At 51.6% G+C, this 19633-nt stretch overlaps 1 protein-coding gene across 1 annotated transcript in view; it reads left to right on the forward strand.

The window, feature by feature from the left end:
- Window positions 1-10563: 10563 nt before the first annotated feature.
- Window positions 10564-19633, forward strand: part of IL16 (interleukin 16) — a 70601-nt gene continuing 61531 nt past the window's right edge. Inside the window, exon 1 of the mRNA XM_042987907.1 lies at window positions 10564-10890. Coding sequence (XP_042843841.1) covers window positions 10579-10890 — 312 coding nt within the window. The 5' untranslated portion in view covers window positions 10564-10578. The remainder of the gene's footprint in view (window positions 10891-19633) is intronic.

The raw sequence follows: 19633 nt of genomic DNA on the forward strand, positions 1-19633 counted from the left end.
GGGGTGGGCAGGCCCCCGGCCCCCGTGCCTTCGCTCGCTCTCTGAGTGTGCGCGGTAGCCAGTTCCAGCCCCTGGAGCAGGGGGCCCCCCTCCCCAGGCGCGTCCTGGGCTACGCGCCTCGCACCGCCTGTGCAAAGAGGAAACGCAGATAATACGACTGTGTGTGCCCGTGTGCGTGTGCGTGTGTGTGCCCGCTCACGTGTGTGTTGAGAGAAAGAGAAATAATGAAAGGCTCCGTGACCACGTAGAGCTGTGGGCGGTTTTGCATCTCTCTGCGTCTCCTGCCTGGAGATGGCTGGTGTCAATCTCACGCCGTTGCAGTCGGTTCCCCTGGAAGGGGCCTCGGTTGTTCACTCACGGGCGTGTTTTGAGCATCCTTCTTGATCCAGATCTTCTGGCAAGTAGCTCGGACTCTGGGTTCGTTCATTTAAAATGTTTGCGTTGTTCCTGTCTTTTATCTTTCTCCCTTCTTAGATCGAAACTAAGTAAGGTGCACCCATTTATTACTGATTTACCGTATTGCCGCTTTGTGTTTTAGTTTTTTACAAAATTGGGTTTTGATAAAAATGTTATGGTCAGTAAAATGCACGGTGACCGGTTTTCCACCATCCCCCAGCCTGTTCTTCAGAGACCATCCCTGATGACAGTTTGGTGAGGACTCTGAATTTTTCTATTGCCGAGCACACGCATGTACACACACACACACACACACACACACACACACGCTGTGTAGCACAGAAAGATCTACCTCATTCTTCTCCACACCTGCAGAGTACTCTGTGTCTCTTCACACTCACCCACAATAGAACACAAATAGGCACGGACAACCCACCAGACTTGTGCCAGGGCTGGGGTTGCTAAGTGTTTCCCATTAGAGGTTGTCCAGGAGAAGTTACTGCACAGAGTCTATGAGGCTCTATGTGGATATATACATCTCCGAAGTTCCAAAGAGAGACTGCGGATTCTTTGGAAATGTGTGCACCACGTTGAAAACACTGACTCACATCACACATGGGCTCACAAAATAAACCTCAGTAAATTCCAACGAATAAAAAATGTCCAGGACACATCCTGTGGCCAGGATGCAATTAAACTGGAATTTTCTAATCAAAAAATTATAAGAGAAACAAGGCTAAATCTTGGGAATTCGACCATAAGAAATTAACAATGACCACAGCGACCTTCAGAAGAAACTGGAAATCACACCTGCAATTACAGACCATTTAAAAAAATAACAATTAGAGCGCCATATTTCAAAATTCGTGGGGTTGTGGCTTCAGAGGTATTCAGAGGAGAATTTCTAGCTTTAAATAATGATGATGATGCCACTAACGGCAACGACAAATAGTCAATAAATTGTATTAAGGGATTTACATCCAGTATTTTATTATTTTGTTTTATTTACTTTATTTTATTTTATTATTTTGTTTTATTTATTTGATTTGATTTGATTTATTTGATTTGATTTATTTGATTTGATTTTATTATTTTGTCTTATTTATTTGATTTTATTTATTTTATTTGATTTTATTATTTTGTTTTATTTATTTTATTTGATTTTATTTATTTCATTTGATTTTATTTAATTTGATTTTATTTATTTTATCTAATGTATTTTATTTTGTTTTATTTTATTATTTTGTTTTATTTATTTTATTCCATTTTATTTATTTTATTTTTATTTTATTTTGTTTATTTATTTCCTTTTATTTATTTTATTTTATATTATTTTATTTATTTTATTTTTACATGTGAGATCTTGCCAGTTATGAGATAAATATGTAAGATTCATAACTTACATATAAGTAACCATTTTACAAATGGTTCCGTTCAAAAAAAGAAACAAAAGGGCTGGGGAACAAACGTAATCAGAGACATTTAGAACCTATATAAAGAAGAATATAACATTTGTTTGAAGGTTTGAAAAGAAAATCTGAGCAAATATTTAAAAAAAAAAAGACAAAATAATTAAGAACGGTTCTTGGTCCTCCCTAAATTTGTCTGTAAATCCAAGGCAATCTTCATAAAAACTTCAAGCAGACATTTTAGAACCTGAGGGAATCATTGTGAGGTTCCCCAGAACTGCTTGTTGACAAAAATCAGCCATAAATTTCAATTTTGTTCCTCCAAATAGGAACCTTTATTTTTCTGGTTTTAAGTCTGATACATGATGGCTGTAAAAGGAAATAGGCCCTAGGAAATTAGTTAAGTACAAAGGAAAGGCTGTCTGTATATCCCATCCCCCAGCACTTTATGCACCTTCCAAAACAAAAAAGTTATTAACAGTTCAGTGTTCACTAATCCAAGTCCATTTCTATAAATAAACCTAGTCTCGAGGACTATTTTATGGTGTTTCTTTACATCGGAACATATGGCGGACCTCTTTCCACGTCCACATATGGAGATTTGTCGTAGCCATCTTACTGGGTGGGGATGTTCTGGAAAGTGTCTAACACGGTCTCTCACTCATGGACTTTTAGGTTGTTTCCACTGTTTTACTGTTTTTGATTGATTTGGTTTTTTTTTTTTTTTTGTCCATACTCTATGTCAGGCATTAAGCTAGGTAGTACCTCTTGGAGGTATTTTCTTTGGGGCTCTGGGCGGTTAGCATGGTCGTCTCCGCTCAGTGGGCCGTCGGCTAAGCTGCAAAGACGTTGAACACCGGGCTTGAGGCTGCACAGGTGAGCGGCACACTGGGTGTGCAAACTAAGGTGGCCTGCGGGTCCCAGCCCTCAGCTGGTACATTTGTGCTCCTGCCTGTCCCTCTGGCCAATGACAAACACCATCATGTGTGGCTTTGTGCCGCTGGCTACCCGCTTCAGGTGCAACAGCATTTCCTGGGCGTGTCCCTGTTTGAAGCCCTGTTCCAGGCACCTGGATTTGATGGGGAGTAGACCTTAGCCAATCCCATCCAAAGAGTGACCGGTGGATGTGCCTTTCTTGAATGTATCTAGATCCTTCTTGAGATAAATTATATCTTTACCACGTTACAGGGAGTGAACACTGAGAGGGAAAGTCCTGTCTTGCTTTGTCCTTTGTCTTAGAGGCCTGGGTCTTGGGGAGGGCATCTTGATGACCCCACTTGTGCCCACACATGGATGAATGAGATGGCCTTCCAGGCTGCTGGAAGGTGAAGGGCTTCTCTCGGGTCTTACACATGTTCTAGGCTCTTCCAGCAAAGCAGGTTCCAGAATATCTGTGTGGGGGTGGGGGGAGAACCTGCTGTGAACTCCATGTCACTATGATGTTAGTCAGCTACATGGGGTCCTTTATTCTGTGGTCCTAGGTGAGATGTTTTCCATGGTATTAGTCAAGGTTCTCCAGAGCAACAGAACCAATGGGTGGGTGGGTGGATGGATGGATGGATGAATGGATAGATAATGGAAGGAAGGATAGATGGATGGGTGGATGGATGGATGGATGCATGGATAGGTGGATGGATGGATGGACAGACAGAGGGATGGATGGACAGATGGATGGATGGATGATGGAAGGATGGATGGATGAATGGATAGATGATGGAAGGATGGATGGATGAATGGATAGATGATGGAAGGATAGATGGGAGGAATGATGGATGGATGGATGGATGGATAGGTGGATAGATGGATGCATGGATAGGTGGATGGATGGATGAACAGATGGATGGATGGATGGACGGATGGATGGATGGATGGATGATGGAAGGATGGCTGGAAGGAAGGATGGATGGATGCATGCATGCATGGATAGGTGGATGGATGGATGGACAGATGGATGGATGGATGGACGGATAGATGGACGGACAGATGGATGGATGGATAGGTAAAGGGATGGATGGATGGAAGGATGGATGGATGGATGGATGGATGGATGGTTGGATGGATGGAAGAAGGATGGATGGATGGATGGATGGATGGAAGGAAGGATGGATGGAAGGAAGGATGGATGGGTGGATGGAAGGATGGATGGAAGGAAGGAAGGATGGATAGATGGATGGATGGATAGAAAGACAGATGGAAGGAAGGAAGGAAGGGTGGATGGATGGATGGATGGATGGATGGATGGATAGGTGGATGGATGGACGGCTGGAAGGACTGATGGATGGATGGATGGATGGATGGTTGAATGGATGGATGGATGGGTGGAGAGATAGATAGATAGATAGATAGATAGATAGATAGATAGTTGATACAGAGAGATAGATGAGAAAGATAGATTAAGAAAAAGATGTATTCTGAGGGGTTGGCCCACATGATTATGGAGACTGAGAAGTCCCACGATCTGCCACCTACAAGCTGGAGGCCCAGGAGAGCCGGGGGTGTAGTCCAGTCCAAGCCCACAGCCCCTGAGAACCGGGCAGCCAGTGGTGTAAGCCCTGGTCTGAGTCCAAAGGCTCAAGAACCAGAAGTATGGATGTCCCATGTCCGAGGAGAAGAGGGACGTCCGAGGTCCTGTAGAGCAACATTGCCTTCCTCTGCCTTTTGTTCCCTTCAGGCCCCTGAGGAGCTGGATGACGCCCACCTGTTTTACTCTGTCTCTGATTCAAATGCTCATCTCTTCTGGAAACACCCTCACAGACACACCCACAAATAATGTTTTACCAGCTGCAGGGGCGTCCCTAACCCCGCTTGGGCTGACACATAAAGTTCACCAGCATACATTTGGCCTTGGACTGGCGTAGGGAAGCTTCGTTGGAAGGGACCTTCGAGATGCTCACCTACCACTCATTCATTCACCGAACGTGCCGATGCCTCCACCCGGCCAAGCCCCAGCAGGTGACAGTGGCGGGGGTGAACGAGCACAGGTGTAGAACCTGCTCACTGCCACCGGCTGGGAAGCGGGCCCAGAGGTGCCTTGCTGTCTGTCCAGTCCCGTGCCCTCCCCGCGCCCCCCACACCCACAACGGGTCCCAGCCACAGGCCGGAAAGAGAAGGACCATAAATGTCTCCTCCCCGCCCCCCCCCCCCCATCTTATCTCTGAGTCATTCTTCAATTCAAGACAGAAAATACCCCCCGGGCCAGAGTGACCACACTTTAAAAATTGCCTTTGATAGAAGACACTGTCGGGGAATTCAGAAATTCGAAACACATTTAGTCAACTAGTTCCCCTTTCTCCATATGGTGATTTACCCTCACAAAGTCCACCAGTGAATTCAGTGTATTTTATCCAGATGGAGACACTGTGGCCTTTCGTCCAGTAAGTTAGCTGTGCCCAACATAGTGACAGACGCGTCATGCTTTTTCAACAAGTGTTTGCTGAATGGAACAAACGGGAAGGAAGGAAGGAAGGGAGGGAGGGAGGGAGGGAAGGAGGGCTGACCCTGCTCCCCAGCACCGTCTAGAAGTTTTTCAAACTCCTTTAAAGGAGGAACTAGCCATTTCTTTGCACGTTGGCTCTAACCTTTTGGCTTTGCTCTTTTCAAGAAACACATGTTTTAAATATTTATTTTTGAGAGAGAGAGAGAGAGAGACATAGAATCTGAAGCAGGATCCAGGCTCCAAGCTGTCAGCACAGAGCCCGGTGCGGGGCTCGAACTCACAGACCGTGAGATCATGACCTGAGCCGAAGTCGGACGCTCGACAGACTGAGCCATCCAGGCGCCCCTGGCTTTGCACTTTCTGTAGGGATGACGGTGCAGCCGCTGTTGGCCGAAGGGCCGCTGAGAACGTGATGCTGTGTCAGTCCTTACCCTGCCTGGGGGCACCCTGCCTGTGGAGGGGGGGGTTCTGTGGAAGATGTAAGGGAGGAGTGAGTGCCATCACGGTTGAGAGGGAAAGGCCTTCAGGGAGCGGGAGAGCCCTTTCCTGGGGCAAAGCCAGATCCTCTGGGTTCTTCTGCCGGAAGTGAAAGCAGCTGGTCCCATTAGCATAGCCATGCTGGAAACCTCTGCGCTTCCCCAGGAAGCCTCTGGAAGAGACTCCTAACGTCGTCTTACGGAGGACTCACTAGGGGCAGAGAAAACCCCACAAGAGCCCGGCAAGTGCTCCCGGAGCCTGGGGCCAAATCAGAGAGAGCACGTCCGTCCATCCTGGAAGAACTCTGGACGGGCTGCTTGCACCGGGGAAGGCACGGGCTTGTCCCCGAGCTCTGCCGACATTTGGTCCCATTGGGAGCAGTAGCTGGTCCCCGTGTCCTGAGCACAGTTACCGAGGCTAAGAGGAACCATGTGACCACAGCACTGTGTTTCCAATTATTCTCTCTCCCTTCTTTCTCCCTCGGTCCCTCGCTGCCAGGCCTAGGGGGAAGGCAGTCTCCCACAGAAGCCCAATTCTGGCCGCTTCACTACAACCCTTTGCAATGATTCCCTCCGTGTTTTACATTTTCCATAAAAAAAAAGCTCGTTTTGAAAACCGTCTGTGCTCCGGACCAAAGGGCTCCCCCCGCTTGCCCCCAGCACATCGCCAGCCTCCCATCCCACGGCCACGGCCACCTCCCACGAGAGCGAAGGCTGCAGAGGGTCACGGTTCCCTCTGGAAAAGTTTATTTTTAAAAACTGACGGTGCTCATGTGTCACTCCTGCAAATGGTCCGCCGGGCCCAGCACAGTGTCCACCGAGGAGTCTGAGCCGTCTGCTCTCCTCAATCCCACAGGCAGCCAGCTTTTCCACCCGGTGAGTGAAACACACAGCCTTTCACCTGGTCCCGAAGTCCCTAGATGTCTGTCCTTGAAAGTGCCCAGCGGGTGAGCTTATGGCGGGTTGGGGGAGAATGTGGACGGGAAGAGAATTGGGTTTGCAACCTAAGAATCCATGAGGGTGGTGACAAAGCTCGGTGGGAAAAAAGTGCACAGGCTTTTATGCCAGAGCCCGGCGCCGGAGGGGAGAGTTTCGGTTTGACTGCGGATGACTGGCTCCTCTCCTAGGCTTGGGGTGGGATAAAAGACGTTTGGAGAAGCCTCTCGGTCCCTGGATGTCACTGCTTTCCTTTTAGTCTCAGAGAGAAGAACAACCATTCCAGGAGGAGTTTTTTCTTTTAGGCAAAAAGAGAAGTCTATTCGTTTGTGTAAGTAAACAGATAGGATAGCATCAGGCACGGCTGGATCCAGGTGCCCATAGTATATCATTTGAATTCTTCCCTCTTGCTCACTCTTGCTCTTTCTCTCTGTCCTCCTTCCTTCCTCTCTTCTTGTCCCCCAACCTCTGTGAGTTCTGGACTTTCTGTGTTGGCTCAACTCTCGGCCGCTCTACTCACGCAGTGGCCCTCAGTAACTCCGTGTTTATACCCTCCCTGTTTAGTACCAGTGCAAGTCCAGAAGGCCCTTTAACACAAAGCTTTGATTATCTTCCGGCCTTTCAAAAGCCTGATGGACCAGGGCTGCCTATGAGAAACACACATAGACACACACACACACACACAAAACCTCCTCCTCCACGAGGCCCAGGTGGATTGTGGGGAGTCCTAATCAAGCCAAACAAAATGCAAAGGAGTTTGGTCCTAAGGATATAAATACTTACCGCAAGGTTTGCATTGCGAGTTGCTAGTTCTGGGAAGTCGCACTGACAGAATGGAAGGAGCTCCTGTTTCGGGGGCCGGTGGCCGGAAGGAGAGCATCTTCCATTGGGACTCGAAAGGTGCCGTCTGGAAGTAAAGGTGGGTAAAGAGAAGGGGGAAAAAACCCCACTAAGCAGCTTGAATTCTCTGCATCCTTCAGCCAACAGATCTGAGCGCTGAACTTCTGGTTCCAGTAATTCCCTCGCGAAACGAAGCAGGTTCCAGGCCAGCAGACTGTGCCCTCTGGACCCGGGTTCGTGGCTTTGGGCCACATCGGTTGCAGAACGGATACAGCGAGAGTTCCAGCGGTTTCAGGGGAAGGAAGCAGACTGTGGGCTGGGGGCTCGCAGGGAGGTGAGTGTTAGGACAGAAAGTGCATAGAGGGAAACGTCTGTTCAGGAAGATAAGAAGCGATAATATTCCACCGCCACCGTGGTGCCGAGGATAACCGGGGACCCTCACAAATCTGTTAGGTTGGTAGGTCTCGCGTTAAGGGTGCTCACCTGAGCAAAAGGCAGAGGAAGAAAAAGAGAGGCTGTGGGTCGGCAGGCGGTTTTTCAAAGGCAGAAACGACCTGGCTGTGTTCGCACGCTGCTGCTGGAGACCCGGCACGGAGGAGACATCGGGTGACCTGCCCGTGACAGTCCCACTGCCTGGTTTCAGTCCTGCTCCCACCGAGTCCTAGCTGCGTGATCTTGAGAGAGCGACTTAACCTCTCTGTGCGTCAGTTACCCGTGTTATAAAACGAGGCTGTCGATGGAGCCTACGGTAGGTTTTGTGAGGACCAGCAAGTAAAGCGGTCGGGACCGTGCCTGGTAGGTCACCGGCGCTGAACACGTGTTAGCTGTTGTGATTTTCTTGTTTCTGTCCCTCCACCCGCTGCGGGAGGGGGGCCCAGAGAACGGACGGCGGGCCAGCCTCCCGAGGCGGGCGGAGGTCCCGCTGCCGAGGGCGTGTAGGCGGTGGATGGACGGGGGCAGAGGCATTTGTAGGCGGTAGAAAGTCGTGGGCATCGCTCACTGGCAGCTTCTACGTTTCCGTGAAATGGCGACCTTATCTGTTCGTGACAGGGAGTGAGGGACTCTAGTCATTGTTGACGAGGTACCATCAGGCTGACTCTGGAAACGGCCGGAGCCGGGGGTCTGGGGGTTGGCCGCATGTGTCTCACAGCCCCGGGCTGCTCAGGAGAGGGGGTGTCCCCTGCAGGGCTCGAGATGCTGCGGCCAGGGTGGGGGTCAGCAACGGTCTGGCTCTGAGGTGTCTCTATCGCTTAAAATAGAAGGCTCCGTGGGTCGCCTTTGGGGGGGGGGGCTCAGTCAGTTGAGCCTCCGACTTCGGCTCAGGTCACGATCTCGCGGTTCGTGGGTTCGAGCCCCGCGTCGGGCTCTGTGCCGACAGCTGGCAGCCTGGAGCCTGCTTCCGATTCTGGGTCTCCCTCTCTCTCTGACCCTCCCCTGCTCACACTCTCTCTCTCTCCCAAAAATAAATAAAGATTAAAAAAAAAAAGAAATATCTATTGGAGGGGCGCCTGGGGGCTCAGTCGGTTAAGCGTCTGACTTTGGCTCGGGTCATGATCTCCTGGTTCATGGGTTCGAGCCCCGCGTCGGGCTCTGTGCTGACAGCCGGGAGCCTGGAGCCTGCTTCGGATTCTGTGTCTCCCTCTCTCTCTGCCCCTCCCCCGCTCATGCTCTGTCTTTCAATAATAAATAAATGTTGAACAAAAAAGAAAGAAAGAAGGACGCAGAGCGCAGGGCTTTGAGATCCTGGCACGAGGGTGCGAGACGGAATGCGCCCGTGTTGGGTTGACCTATACTCCAGCCTCCAGAGCAATCTTCCCCGGATGCATTCTTCCGTCCGCTTTAATTTGCTTCTGTGGGTTGCTGGAGATGGCTGGTGAATAACTCGGTACAATTAAAAGGCTAATACAGAAAACAGTCCATTTGTGCCAGCCGGGTGTCGGACAACAGCCTTCTTTGAAGAGCGACCCCTCTGCGGGGGCTCTGAAAGGCTTGTATTCAGCGAAAGGTTGCGCGGTCTCCGCTTTTCCTTACTGGATGCTGGCTGTGCGCGAACAGCGGGGGCACAGCATGCTGCCCTGGCGACAGCTCCGCTCTGTGGCTTGGACCCGAGTCGGGACCTGTTCGGATGGATGGACCCCTTTGGCCACCTGCCTCCCGGAAACTGAAGCCCGCGGGAGGCGCCTCCTTGGCCAAGCTGAGCCGGGACGGGCCGAGACAGACGTGTTGACCGATGGCGCAAAAGAAGCCGGTGCCTGGCGCGTCAGGCTGTGAGGTGGGGGGCAGAGGGGGGGCCGCTGACGGAGCTGGAGCCCTGGCGGGGGAAGGGCACGTTGGTTTGCCAGGTGCCCGCTGCCTGCGAGGCCCCGACCCTTCCCTCGCGCCACCTTCTTTGACGCTCACGTCGACCGTGGCGGGTCGGCCCCGGACGGCGCTCCCAACGGGGTCCCGGGCTCTGCGTCCGGGAAGGGGGCGCCCAAGGCAGCAGCGCTCAGCAGACTGGGCTCCTGGATCTGGGCTTTCTCCGGAGGTGCTGCGGGACTCACCGGGGGTAGAGAGAGGGGACGGGCAGCGGCACCCCCACCCCGTCCCGCGGCCCGCTCTGTAGACCCGAGCCCCTGCCGAGTCGTCGGAAGTGCAGATGTCACAACGCACGGGCCTCCGTCATCTCCAAAACCGTCCCGTGGCCCCGCTTCTTCCGCCAGTGGCTTGGGGGCTGCGTTTCCCCTCTGGTGCCTCAGTTTCCCCACCTGCAGAGTGAGGGTGTGGTTGCGAGAAGCCCTGGTCTCCACGGTCCTGGGAATGGAGGGCGTGGTAAGCACGCGGGGTCACGGGGCCCCCACCCGGCCGGCCACGTGGACAGGCCAGAGCCACGGTCTGCCCTGCTTCACGGGCACGGCGCCCACGGCTCCGTACCAGGGCCCTCGTCTGGCTCCGCTTGTCACGGGCAAGTCACACGGCCTCTTTCCGCTTCCTCTTTCCTCCAGGGCGCGACAAAGCGGTGGCCAAGCCCAGCCCGGCCAGCGCCCGCCAGCCGAGGGCCGCGGGCCAGGAGAAAACGAAGGGCAGCGCCGCGGCCTCTCTGAGGATGGACCCGCACGGCCGGGCTGGCAGGAGCAGGAAGTCCACAAAACTGCGGTCTGTCTCCCGCTCCCTGATGCTCTGTCACGCTAAGACCAGCGACGACGGCTCGAGCCCCGACGAGAAGTACCCCGATCCCTTTGAGATGCCCCTGGGCCAGGGCAGGGAGCGGATCTTCCACTCGTCGGTGCAGCTGGCAGACACATCGGAGGCCGGGCCCGGCAGCCTTCCTGATCTAACGCCGGCCTCGGAGGCGGCTCAGCTCCACGCCGCTGGGAGCGATCGAGGCAAGAGCTGTAGGAGGATGTTGTTCCTGAAGGTAGGCCCGGGACCCGCGGGGCCGGAAGGCTCTGTGGTTGGCTTTGGGTGCTCCGAATTAAAGCCTGTGAGCCAGGGCTCACTGGAACGAGAACGATGAGCGTGGCAGCGAATCGGGCTCAGTTAACCTTCTCGCTTGAGCGATGGGGGGAGACACTGTGTCAGGGGGCGGTAACGGAGCCCGGGTCCCTGCTGGAAATCGCAAAGCGCGTGGTCAGTGCACTTGGAAAGGTTCCTCCCTGTCTCCGGCGTGTGCTGGGGGGCTCCCGTCTCCCCCAGTAGAGAACCTGACGGGGACTGACTCCCAGGGCCAGGGCAGAGGAGACCTGGGTCACACAGGGCAGGGAGGAGAGGGTCAGTGCGCTCGCCCCCTGGGTGCGGAGCGTGAGCATTTTCCCACGCGGGCGGCCGAGGGGGAAGCGAGGTGGTGTTCGCAGACCCGCCAAACTTCAGAAGGTCTTCTCTTCTGTTAGACCCTATTTCAAGTCGTGTTATCCCAGCGAGATGGAAACTGCGGGGGACGGAGGCTGCTCGAGGTATTTTACTCTGTCCAGGACTGTGCCTTCAGCCTTCCATCGAAGGTGGCCTTTCCCAAGGGTCCAGGCGGCCCTGAACCTTGGAGCTCGTGCGGCTCACCCAGCCCGGAAGGGTTTCTCCCACGCCTACTGCTGAGTCCCCCCGGGCACGGTCATACGATTGTCCACGGAAACCAGGGAAGGCCTCCCACTCCCCGTGGAGGGGGTCCGGGACCTTTGCACAACTTGCTTCCTTGAGGAGGAAAGTAATAGCTTAACGTGTATACGATAAACAGGATCATGGGACATTATATGGCAGGCTAGCAGGTCTGGCCCCGTGGTGGGGATGTCCAGACGTAAGCTGCTTCCCCAAAGGCCTCACCCGGCCCGGCATGCTCCGTCCTGCTCCGTCACCCACGATGTGACTTCTGTAGGTGTGACCTGAGTAGGGCCGAAGGAGGGACCAGCGTCCCACTGGGGTTGGGGGAGCCTGGCCAGGCTCCTGGTTTGCCACGAATGATGCCAAGTATTTATTTACTTAGTTTTGAGACAGAGACAGAGAGACAGAGAGAGTGGGGGAGGTGCAGAGAGAGAGAGAGAGAGAGAGGAGGAGAGAGAATGCCAAGCAGGCCCCTCGCTGTCAGCTCAGAGCCCGACGTGGGGCTCGAACTCATGAAACTGTGAGATCACGACCTGAGCCGAAAGCAAGAGTCAGACGCTTCACTGACTGAGCCCCCCGGGCGCCCCTAAGAGTCAAGTTTATTAACGATGATACCACGGTAGCCAGGTGAGAGCCCAGATAAGTGAAATTCAGACATCATTTTGAGATTCCAACAGGCTCCTAGAATGAATTACTGCTTGTGCTTCTCCTTAATCGCACAAGTATTTCCTGTGCACCTGTTGCACGCCCGGCCCTGTGGGATCCAGTCGCCGCCCTCAAGGATCGTGTTTAAAGCGGATTAAAAAGGGCTGTAAGGAGGCTCCCAAGGAGGGAGGCGTCCCCGGAGCTGGGATCGCACATTCGGTGTTTGCAGAGCACCCATCTAGGCCAGGCCGTTGCCGGCGGGGGGGCAGGGGAGACAAGCAGGCTCAGTCCCTGGCCGCACACAACTGTATTCTGGCCCCGGGGGGTGGGGAGGGGACAGATGTTAACACCTTTGTGATAGGACGTGACACAGTGAAGGGCTCTGAAGAAATCTTACGCGGGAGCAGGAGACGGTGACGAGGGGAGCTCACTGTCCTTTTCCAGAAGGTGCCCACGAAGGCTTCTGTGAGGAAGTGACATGTGGGCAGGGACCTGGGAGAGGTGGATGAGTGAGTCATATGAACATTTCAGGCAGGGAAGAGCATTTCAGGCAGAGGAACAGCATGCGCAAAGTCACGAAGGAAAGAGTGATTTGCAGCGGTGAGAAGAGTGTCCCTTGGAGGGGGGGCGGGTTGTGGTCGGACGGGGTGGGGGGAGTGAGCCAGAGTTGTAGCTTCTGCGGTGCTCATGGAGGCAGGGACAGCACACATGTGTCCTGCTTAAGGGTGTGGGTGCAGACATGGAGGGGGGGTCACGGGATGTGCGGCTCTGTCTGTAGACGGGCGCCCTGGAGGAGGTGTCTGTGGAAGGCAGGATATCCAAGTAAGGAAGTCGAGATCGCAGGGCGTGGTGTGAGTGAGCAGAGGGGCGTCAGCGGAGGCTGGGAGGTGGGGAAGGGGTGCACCTGTTGCAGGCGGGGATGGGGTGATGTGCACAGTTGAGTCACGTTGGAGACAAGGGTGAACTGGGAAGGCAGAGAGGGCTACGGGCAAGCTTGGAACCCGAGCTTTCTCGGTTTCCTTTCGCAGGAGCACAGGTGATCTCAAACCATCCACCAGGACATTCTAAGCAAGCGAGGGTTTCATATGAAAAGTGCCAGGGCATAAAGGTCAAAGGTGGCAGCTGTCCCAGGGTCCTTCCTGGGGGAAACTCAATACCGAATAACACCCCCGCTCCCCACCTTCTCCCAGGGACACTCTCGTCCCCGCCCCAGCTCCTGCCCTGCCCTGCACCCAGGCGGGGCTCCGTTGGCCCCGACGGACGTCTCAGCTTCCAGCAATGCCATGGTTACACTGATTTCAAAACAACATCTGGAAAGAGTTCCGGTGACATCAGCCTCTGCTCTAGAAACGCCTAATATAAAAATTAAAGAAGAGGAAGTTCGATACACAGCCAAATGAGAAACAAGCCATACTGGCTGCGTTGCGTTTGGCACGAGGAGGACTGAGGAAGTCACTGCCCAGGGTTGTGCCAGAGCCGCGCGGGGTCGCACAGAGAACCTGTGGGTGCCGTACAGGCGCCTGCGGGCCCCCTTCTCCGGGGGGCGCGTCCGGGGCCCCTGGGGATGAATTCACGTGGAAGGATGTTGAAAGCCGGCCTGTCTAACCTAACCACACTCGGGGGGTCAGATAGACCCTGAAAGAGGAGGAAATGCACGCACTCCTTGGCCCCTCCAGACCCACTGTTTTTTGAAGGGAAAGGGGGTTTTAAAGGCCCTTTAGGGAGGGTGTGAGGCCAGAGGCAAGGAAGCTCAGGCAGGTGGGGCTGAGGCCCCGCCCACTCTGGTGGGAGCCCCGTCGCCAGTCTGCATTCCCACCAACAGTGCGAGGGGGTCCCCCTTTCTCCGCATCCTCGTCGATATTTGTTTCTTCGTGTGCCTTTCTGACAGGTATGAGGTGATAGCTCATTGTGGTTTTGACTTGCGTTTCTCAGTCTTCCGATTTTTCTGCTGACTTTATAGTTTCACACGTGTCAGAAACCATAAAGCAAGTCAAGCACGAAAAAAACCAAAGGGCCCAGGTGTCCCAGGGGGTGGGGGCGAGGGGGTCCTTTTGAAGAAATCGTTGTCTGCCGCGAGGTCACAAAGATTTTTCCCCGCGTCTCTCCTGGAAGCTGTGTTGTTTTGCCTTTCGCATTTGGATCCTTAATTCATACGAAGTTGATTTTGTACACGTTGTGAAATATATGTTTCCACCGTATCTCTCTGCTGTCTACGTGTCTGTTACATCTCACGTACCTAGCTGTGTCTTTCTGTTCTCCCATTATGATCCATCAGTCTCTTTTTTCTTTGCACTGATATCACAGAGGGTTCGGTTTTGTTCTAGAGAGAAAAGAGAGAGCATGAGCGGGGGGGGGGAGAGGGGCAGAGGGAGAGGGAGAGAGAATCTCAAGCAGATTCCGTGCTCTGCGCGGAGCCTGATGCGGGGCTCGATCCCATGATCCTGGGATCACGACCTGAGCTGAAATCAAGGGTCAGATGCTCAACTGACTGAGCCCCCCGGGCGCCCCACAGAGTTTTAATTACGATAGTTTCATAATATAATATATTTTTGATCTCTGGTGAGTCTTCCGGCTTTGTTCTTCGAACTAGACTTGGTTATGCTGTTGGGATTTTTATTGCGATTGCCTCGACTCCGTAGAGGTGTATTTGAAAAGGACTGGTACCTTTCCAATATTGAATCCTCTGGTCCACTTGCCCGATAGAGCTCTCCAAAGTTTGACTCCAGTGTCTGGGTTTGTTTTTCTGCAGAGACGACCGTGTCTCCTTCCAGTCTCAAGAGGAAAGTTTCATTATTTTGCCAATAAGTCTGAAGTTTGCTGTCGTTTTGTTCTGTTCAGGTACTCTTTATTGAATTGAGGAAGTTTCTTTCTATTTGCATTTGGAAGAGAGGTTTTATTTTTCCCCACATCAATTGTCAAGTTTTTTCAAAATGACTTTTTTTCTGCATTTACTGAGACCATCATATGGGTTTTTCCTGCTTTCTTCTTTTTTTTTTTATTTTTATAAATTTTTTTTTATTTTAATGTTTTTAATGTTTATTTCTGAGACAGAGAGAGACAGAGCATGAGTGGGGAGGGGCAGAGAGAGAGGGACACAGAATCTGAAGCAGGCTCCAGGCTCTGAGCTATCAGCACAGAGCCCAACGCGGGGCTCGAACTCACAGACTGCGAGATCACGACCTGAGCCGAAGCCGGACGCTCAACCGACTGAGCCACCCAGGCGCCCCTCCTGCTTTCTTCTTAATAATGTGGGTGCATTGCACTGATAGACTTTTTAAAATGTTAAGACAACGTGGCCCTGGAATAAACCCAGTTTAGTGAAGGTCTATTATCCTTTCGATATAACTATGGATTTGGTATGTTAATATTTGGCTTACAACTTTTGCCATTTGTGTTTGTGGGAAAGCTTAGCCTCAACTTTTTTTCTTGTGATGCCCTTGTCTGGTTTTCATATTATGGGTGTGCTGGCCTCACGAAATGATTTGGGAAACATTTCCCCTTTTCCATCTTTTGGAATGGTTGGACTAATCCTAGAGCTATGCTTTTTTGAATGGTTGGGAGAATTCACCTGTAAACCATTTGGACCTGGATATCTCTTCGTGGGGAGGTCTTGAATTATCATTGGATCTATTTAATAGATACAGGAATATTCGAGATTTTTATTTCTTCCTGTATCAGCTCCGGTAACATACATTTTTGTTCTGGAAATTTTTTTTCATCTGCGTTTGCTGAATTTATGAGCACAAAGTTGTTCCTAAAAGCTGATCTAATCTACATTTTGATTGGAGTTTTTATTGAGATAATTATAGATTCACACGATGTCGTAAAGAACAATACAGAGAGATCCTGGGTAAACTCTCCCGGTTTCTCCCGAAGATAGTGTTTTGCCAAACTGCAGTCCAATGTCACAGCCCGCACATGACAGTGACAAGTCAGGTTACTGTGACTTCCCCAGTTTTATTTACACTCGTTTGTGCATGTACATGTCATTTTTGGACATGGCAGGAACTATAGCCATTGCTGTTGTCCTTTTCAGATACTGATAATTTGTTTTCCCTCTTTCTTTTTAATTGATCTGCCATTTCCAGAAAGGGATCAATTCTACGGTGTCTCAAAGGATCAGCTTTTGATTTCGTTGGATTTCTCTGTTCCGTGTTTTCTGTTTAATTAACCTCTGTCCTTATCCTTATTATTCCTTTCTTCTCCATTCTTCACGCCTACTGTCTTGTTCTTTTCTTCTAACTTTTTGAGATGGGAGCTTGGATCACTGATCTACGGCTTTTATTTTTTTCTAATTTGTGGCTATGAACTTCCCTCTAAATTTAGTAGCTGCCTCCAAAATTTCATATTCCGTATCTTCGTTATTTTAAATAGTGTACATGTTCTCTCGTGATTTCTTGTGTGGCCTGTGGTTTATTTGGAAACGTGTTGTTTAACTTTCAGGCAGGTGGGGAATTTCTACTTTCTCTGTCTCTGTATTGGTTCCTAGATGGGTTATTCTACAGTCGGAGAAGAGAATGTATCGTGAATAACTTTAACAGTGGAAATTTGTTGAAATAGAATATATATGTTGTTGCTGGATGCAGTGTTCTATGCATGTCTGTCCTGTTAGATCAAGTTCAATAATCACATTTTCCAGATCTTTTCCTCTTTTCTGGTCCCATTCCTCTGTTAGTTACTGAGAGAAGTGTGTTAAAGTCTCCAAATATGATTGCGGATCTGTTTCTGCTTTTAGTTCTGTCCATTTTTGCTTTCTACATTTTGAAGGCATATATTATTTGCATAGACATTTAGAATTAAAATAAATATTTTCGTGGTGGATTATCACCTTTGTAATTGGGAAATCTCTATCTTTTTGTGTAGTTTTGGCTTAAAATTTTCGCTTAAAAATTATTTGCTATTAGTAAAGCCTAATCTACTGTCTTTTGGTTACTTTTCCCCTCTTCTTTTGATCACCAACCTGCGTTCACATATTTAAGGAGTGTCTCATGTAACTAGCATAGAATTAGGTTGATTTTCTTCCAGCTTACAATCTTTATCTTATAATTATGGGTATTATTAAAACTCGGTTTTCTCTCTTTTCTTGCCCTCTTTTAGGTTAATATATATTTTTTACTATTCCATTTCTCTTTTAGTTGGCTTGTTAGTTATACATTTTTTTTATTGTTCTTTTAATCATTAAAATATACAACCTAACTCTGAAAGTGTTAGAGTCTCATATGAATTAGTACTCTTAGCGGCTCTCAGACAATACTAAGACCTTAACACACAACTCCTTATGCACCTGCCCACTTCTTTGATATTACCGTTGTGCATTTTAATTCTATTTATGTGCAGATCCCAAGAATAGATCATAATTATTGTTCTGTAAAGTCAATATTCATTGACGTTAATTCCCACGTTTACCCTCTCCATTATTCTTGATTCCTTCCTGCACTCCTTTTTTGTAAGTTTATTTATTTTCGAGAGTGAGTGCCTGCGTGTGCACAAGCAGGGGAGGGGCAGAGAGCGAGGGAGGGAGACACGGAATGTGAAACAGGTTCCACACTGTCAGCGCTGAGTCCAATGCGGGACTCGATCCCACCAACCAAACGGCGAGATCAGGACCTGAGCCAAATCAAGGATGCTTAACCGACGACTGAGCCTCTGAGGCGCGCCCCTTCCTGCGTTTCTGTGTCTCTCCCGGCGATCGCTGTCCTTCAAGCCCGCCTCTGGTCCAGGCGGGACGGGCCAGGAGCACAGAGGGAGCTCCACGTGCCCAATGTCTAGATATTTCAGAGTCATGAGTCAAGGTCACATACAGCTCAGAGGTTCTGTCCTCCTACCTGGACAAATGTCCCTCTGTAAGGACTTGGATAGTCAAGTTCAGAAAAGTTCTTGGAGATCTGCACGGGGACACGGTGCCGTGGACAGAGCCATCTGCTGGCTGTTGGCCACTGGCCACAAGTCCCTCTGTCCTGCTCTTGAACACAGGGGACCTGCTCTTGCATGCAGCCTGTGGACACCCCCGGCTCTCTAGTCATTGCCCCCCCCCCAAACAGCCACCCCACCAGCCCTCCAGCCCAGGGCCACGCACACCACTGATGGGATAGACAGAGGGGCCACCTGAGGCTGGGGCCCGAGCGCCCCTGGATGCCCTCTGATTTGTTTCTTACTTTCTCTCCAGCTAAATATTAGCAGGTTGCCACCTAGGCCTCAAGCACTATATTTACTCACTCGGAAGCTGGCACTCCTTTTATGGCACTGTGGTGGGGGGGGGAAGGGATCGGGGACTGGCCCCTAGTAATGGCTCTAGAGATACCCGTGGAGACAACGGTTGCATAAATGAGTATCACGAGGCCACCCTTACGGCAGAGAGCCTATCGACATAGCCTGACCTTGCAGAGGGTTTTTGAGCCAACACGTGCGTTTACACGGGGCGCTGCCTTGGACGTTCCCTCCCGCAGGGGTCTGGGGTATGGCCCTGGGTCTGCGAGGACGTTGGCAGATGAGACCAGACGCGTGGGAGGTCCTCCCCGGGGGGCTGCCCTCCTCAAAGAGTGCAGGATGCTTTGATCCGCATGGGAAAGGCCTCTGGAGTGTGGAAAGTCCTGCTTTTCTTTACAAATTCAAAATATTGGTTAGGCTAAGTCAGCACTCCTGCAGGGTGACTCAGGATAGATGAGGTCAGATCAACCATCTGAATCGCAGGCTTGTGCTGTGCGTGGAGGGAGGGTGGCCGGGGCCTCGGCGAGCAGACGAGCCCCTTCGCTCTGCTGCGGCTTTGAGGCCCAGGCCTCCTCGACGAGCGGGAAACCCAATCCCTTGGCCGCTTGCCTCTTCCTGCCGCACAGAAGAGGAGATTGGGGAGGCCGCCGGGAGGGAGGCTGGGGGACTCCCACGGAGCCCTGGGGTGTAGGGGGCACGGTGGGAGGGAGGCAGGGGGTCCCCGTGGAGGGACTGGGAGGGCAGGCCCGCGGGCGCAATCACATGCCCTTGCTCCGGCCTCCGGACTCCACGTGGGCTCTGGTCCCCGTTTCCATGCTCAGAAGACATTTGCCTGGAAGCTGGTCTTTGGAATCTCGGTTCTGCGAGGACCCCATTTGGTTCGTGAGAAGGGGTTTGGTGGAAAGAAGCCAGAGAATAGGGGAGATCGGGAGGAAGAGGTGAACCACCTGCCTTCGCGGTTCGTACTTGTCAGTACGGCCCTTCGCGTGTCCGTTACAACGCACGGAGGCTTCTCCGTGCTGTTCCCACTCAGCCCTGTCCGGAATACCTTCCTGACGGGTCCAAGAGCCCACATCTCCGTCAGCTTTGGGGGTCATCTGCAGGGTGCTTTTCCTGACCCTGCCCCCCACCCGGAGCCTCAGCCATCCCGGCTCGAAACAGTCTTCTGGGTTTAGGGGCTTTCATCTGGGCTGTGCCTCCCGATTGCTCTGCATTAA

This window comes from Panthera tigris, chromosome B3 (genome assembly GCF_018350195.1).
Source record: "Panthera tigris isolate Pti1 chromosome B3, P.tigris_Pti1_mat1.1, whole genome shotgun sequence".
NCBI classification, from domain to species: domain Eukaryota; kingdom Metazoa; phylum Chordata; class Mammalia; order Carnivora; family Felidae; genus Panthera; species Panthera tigris.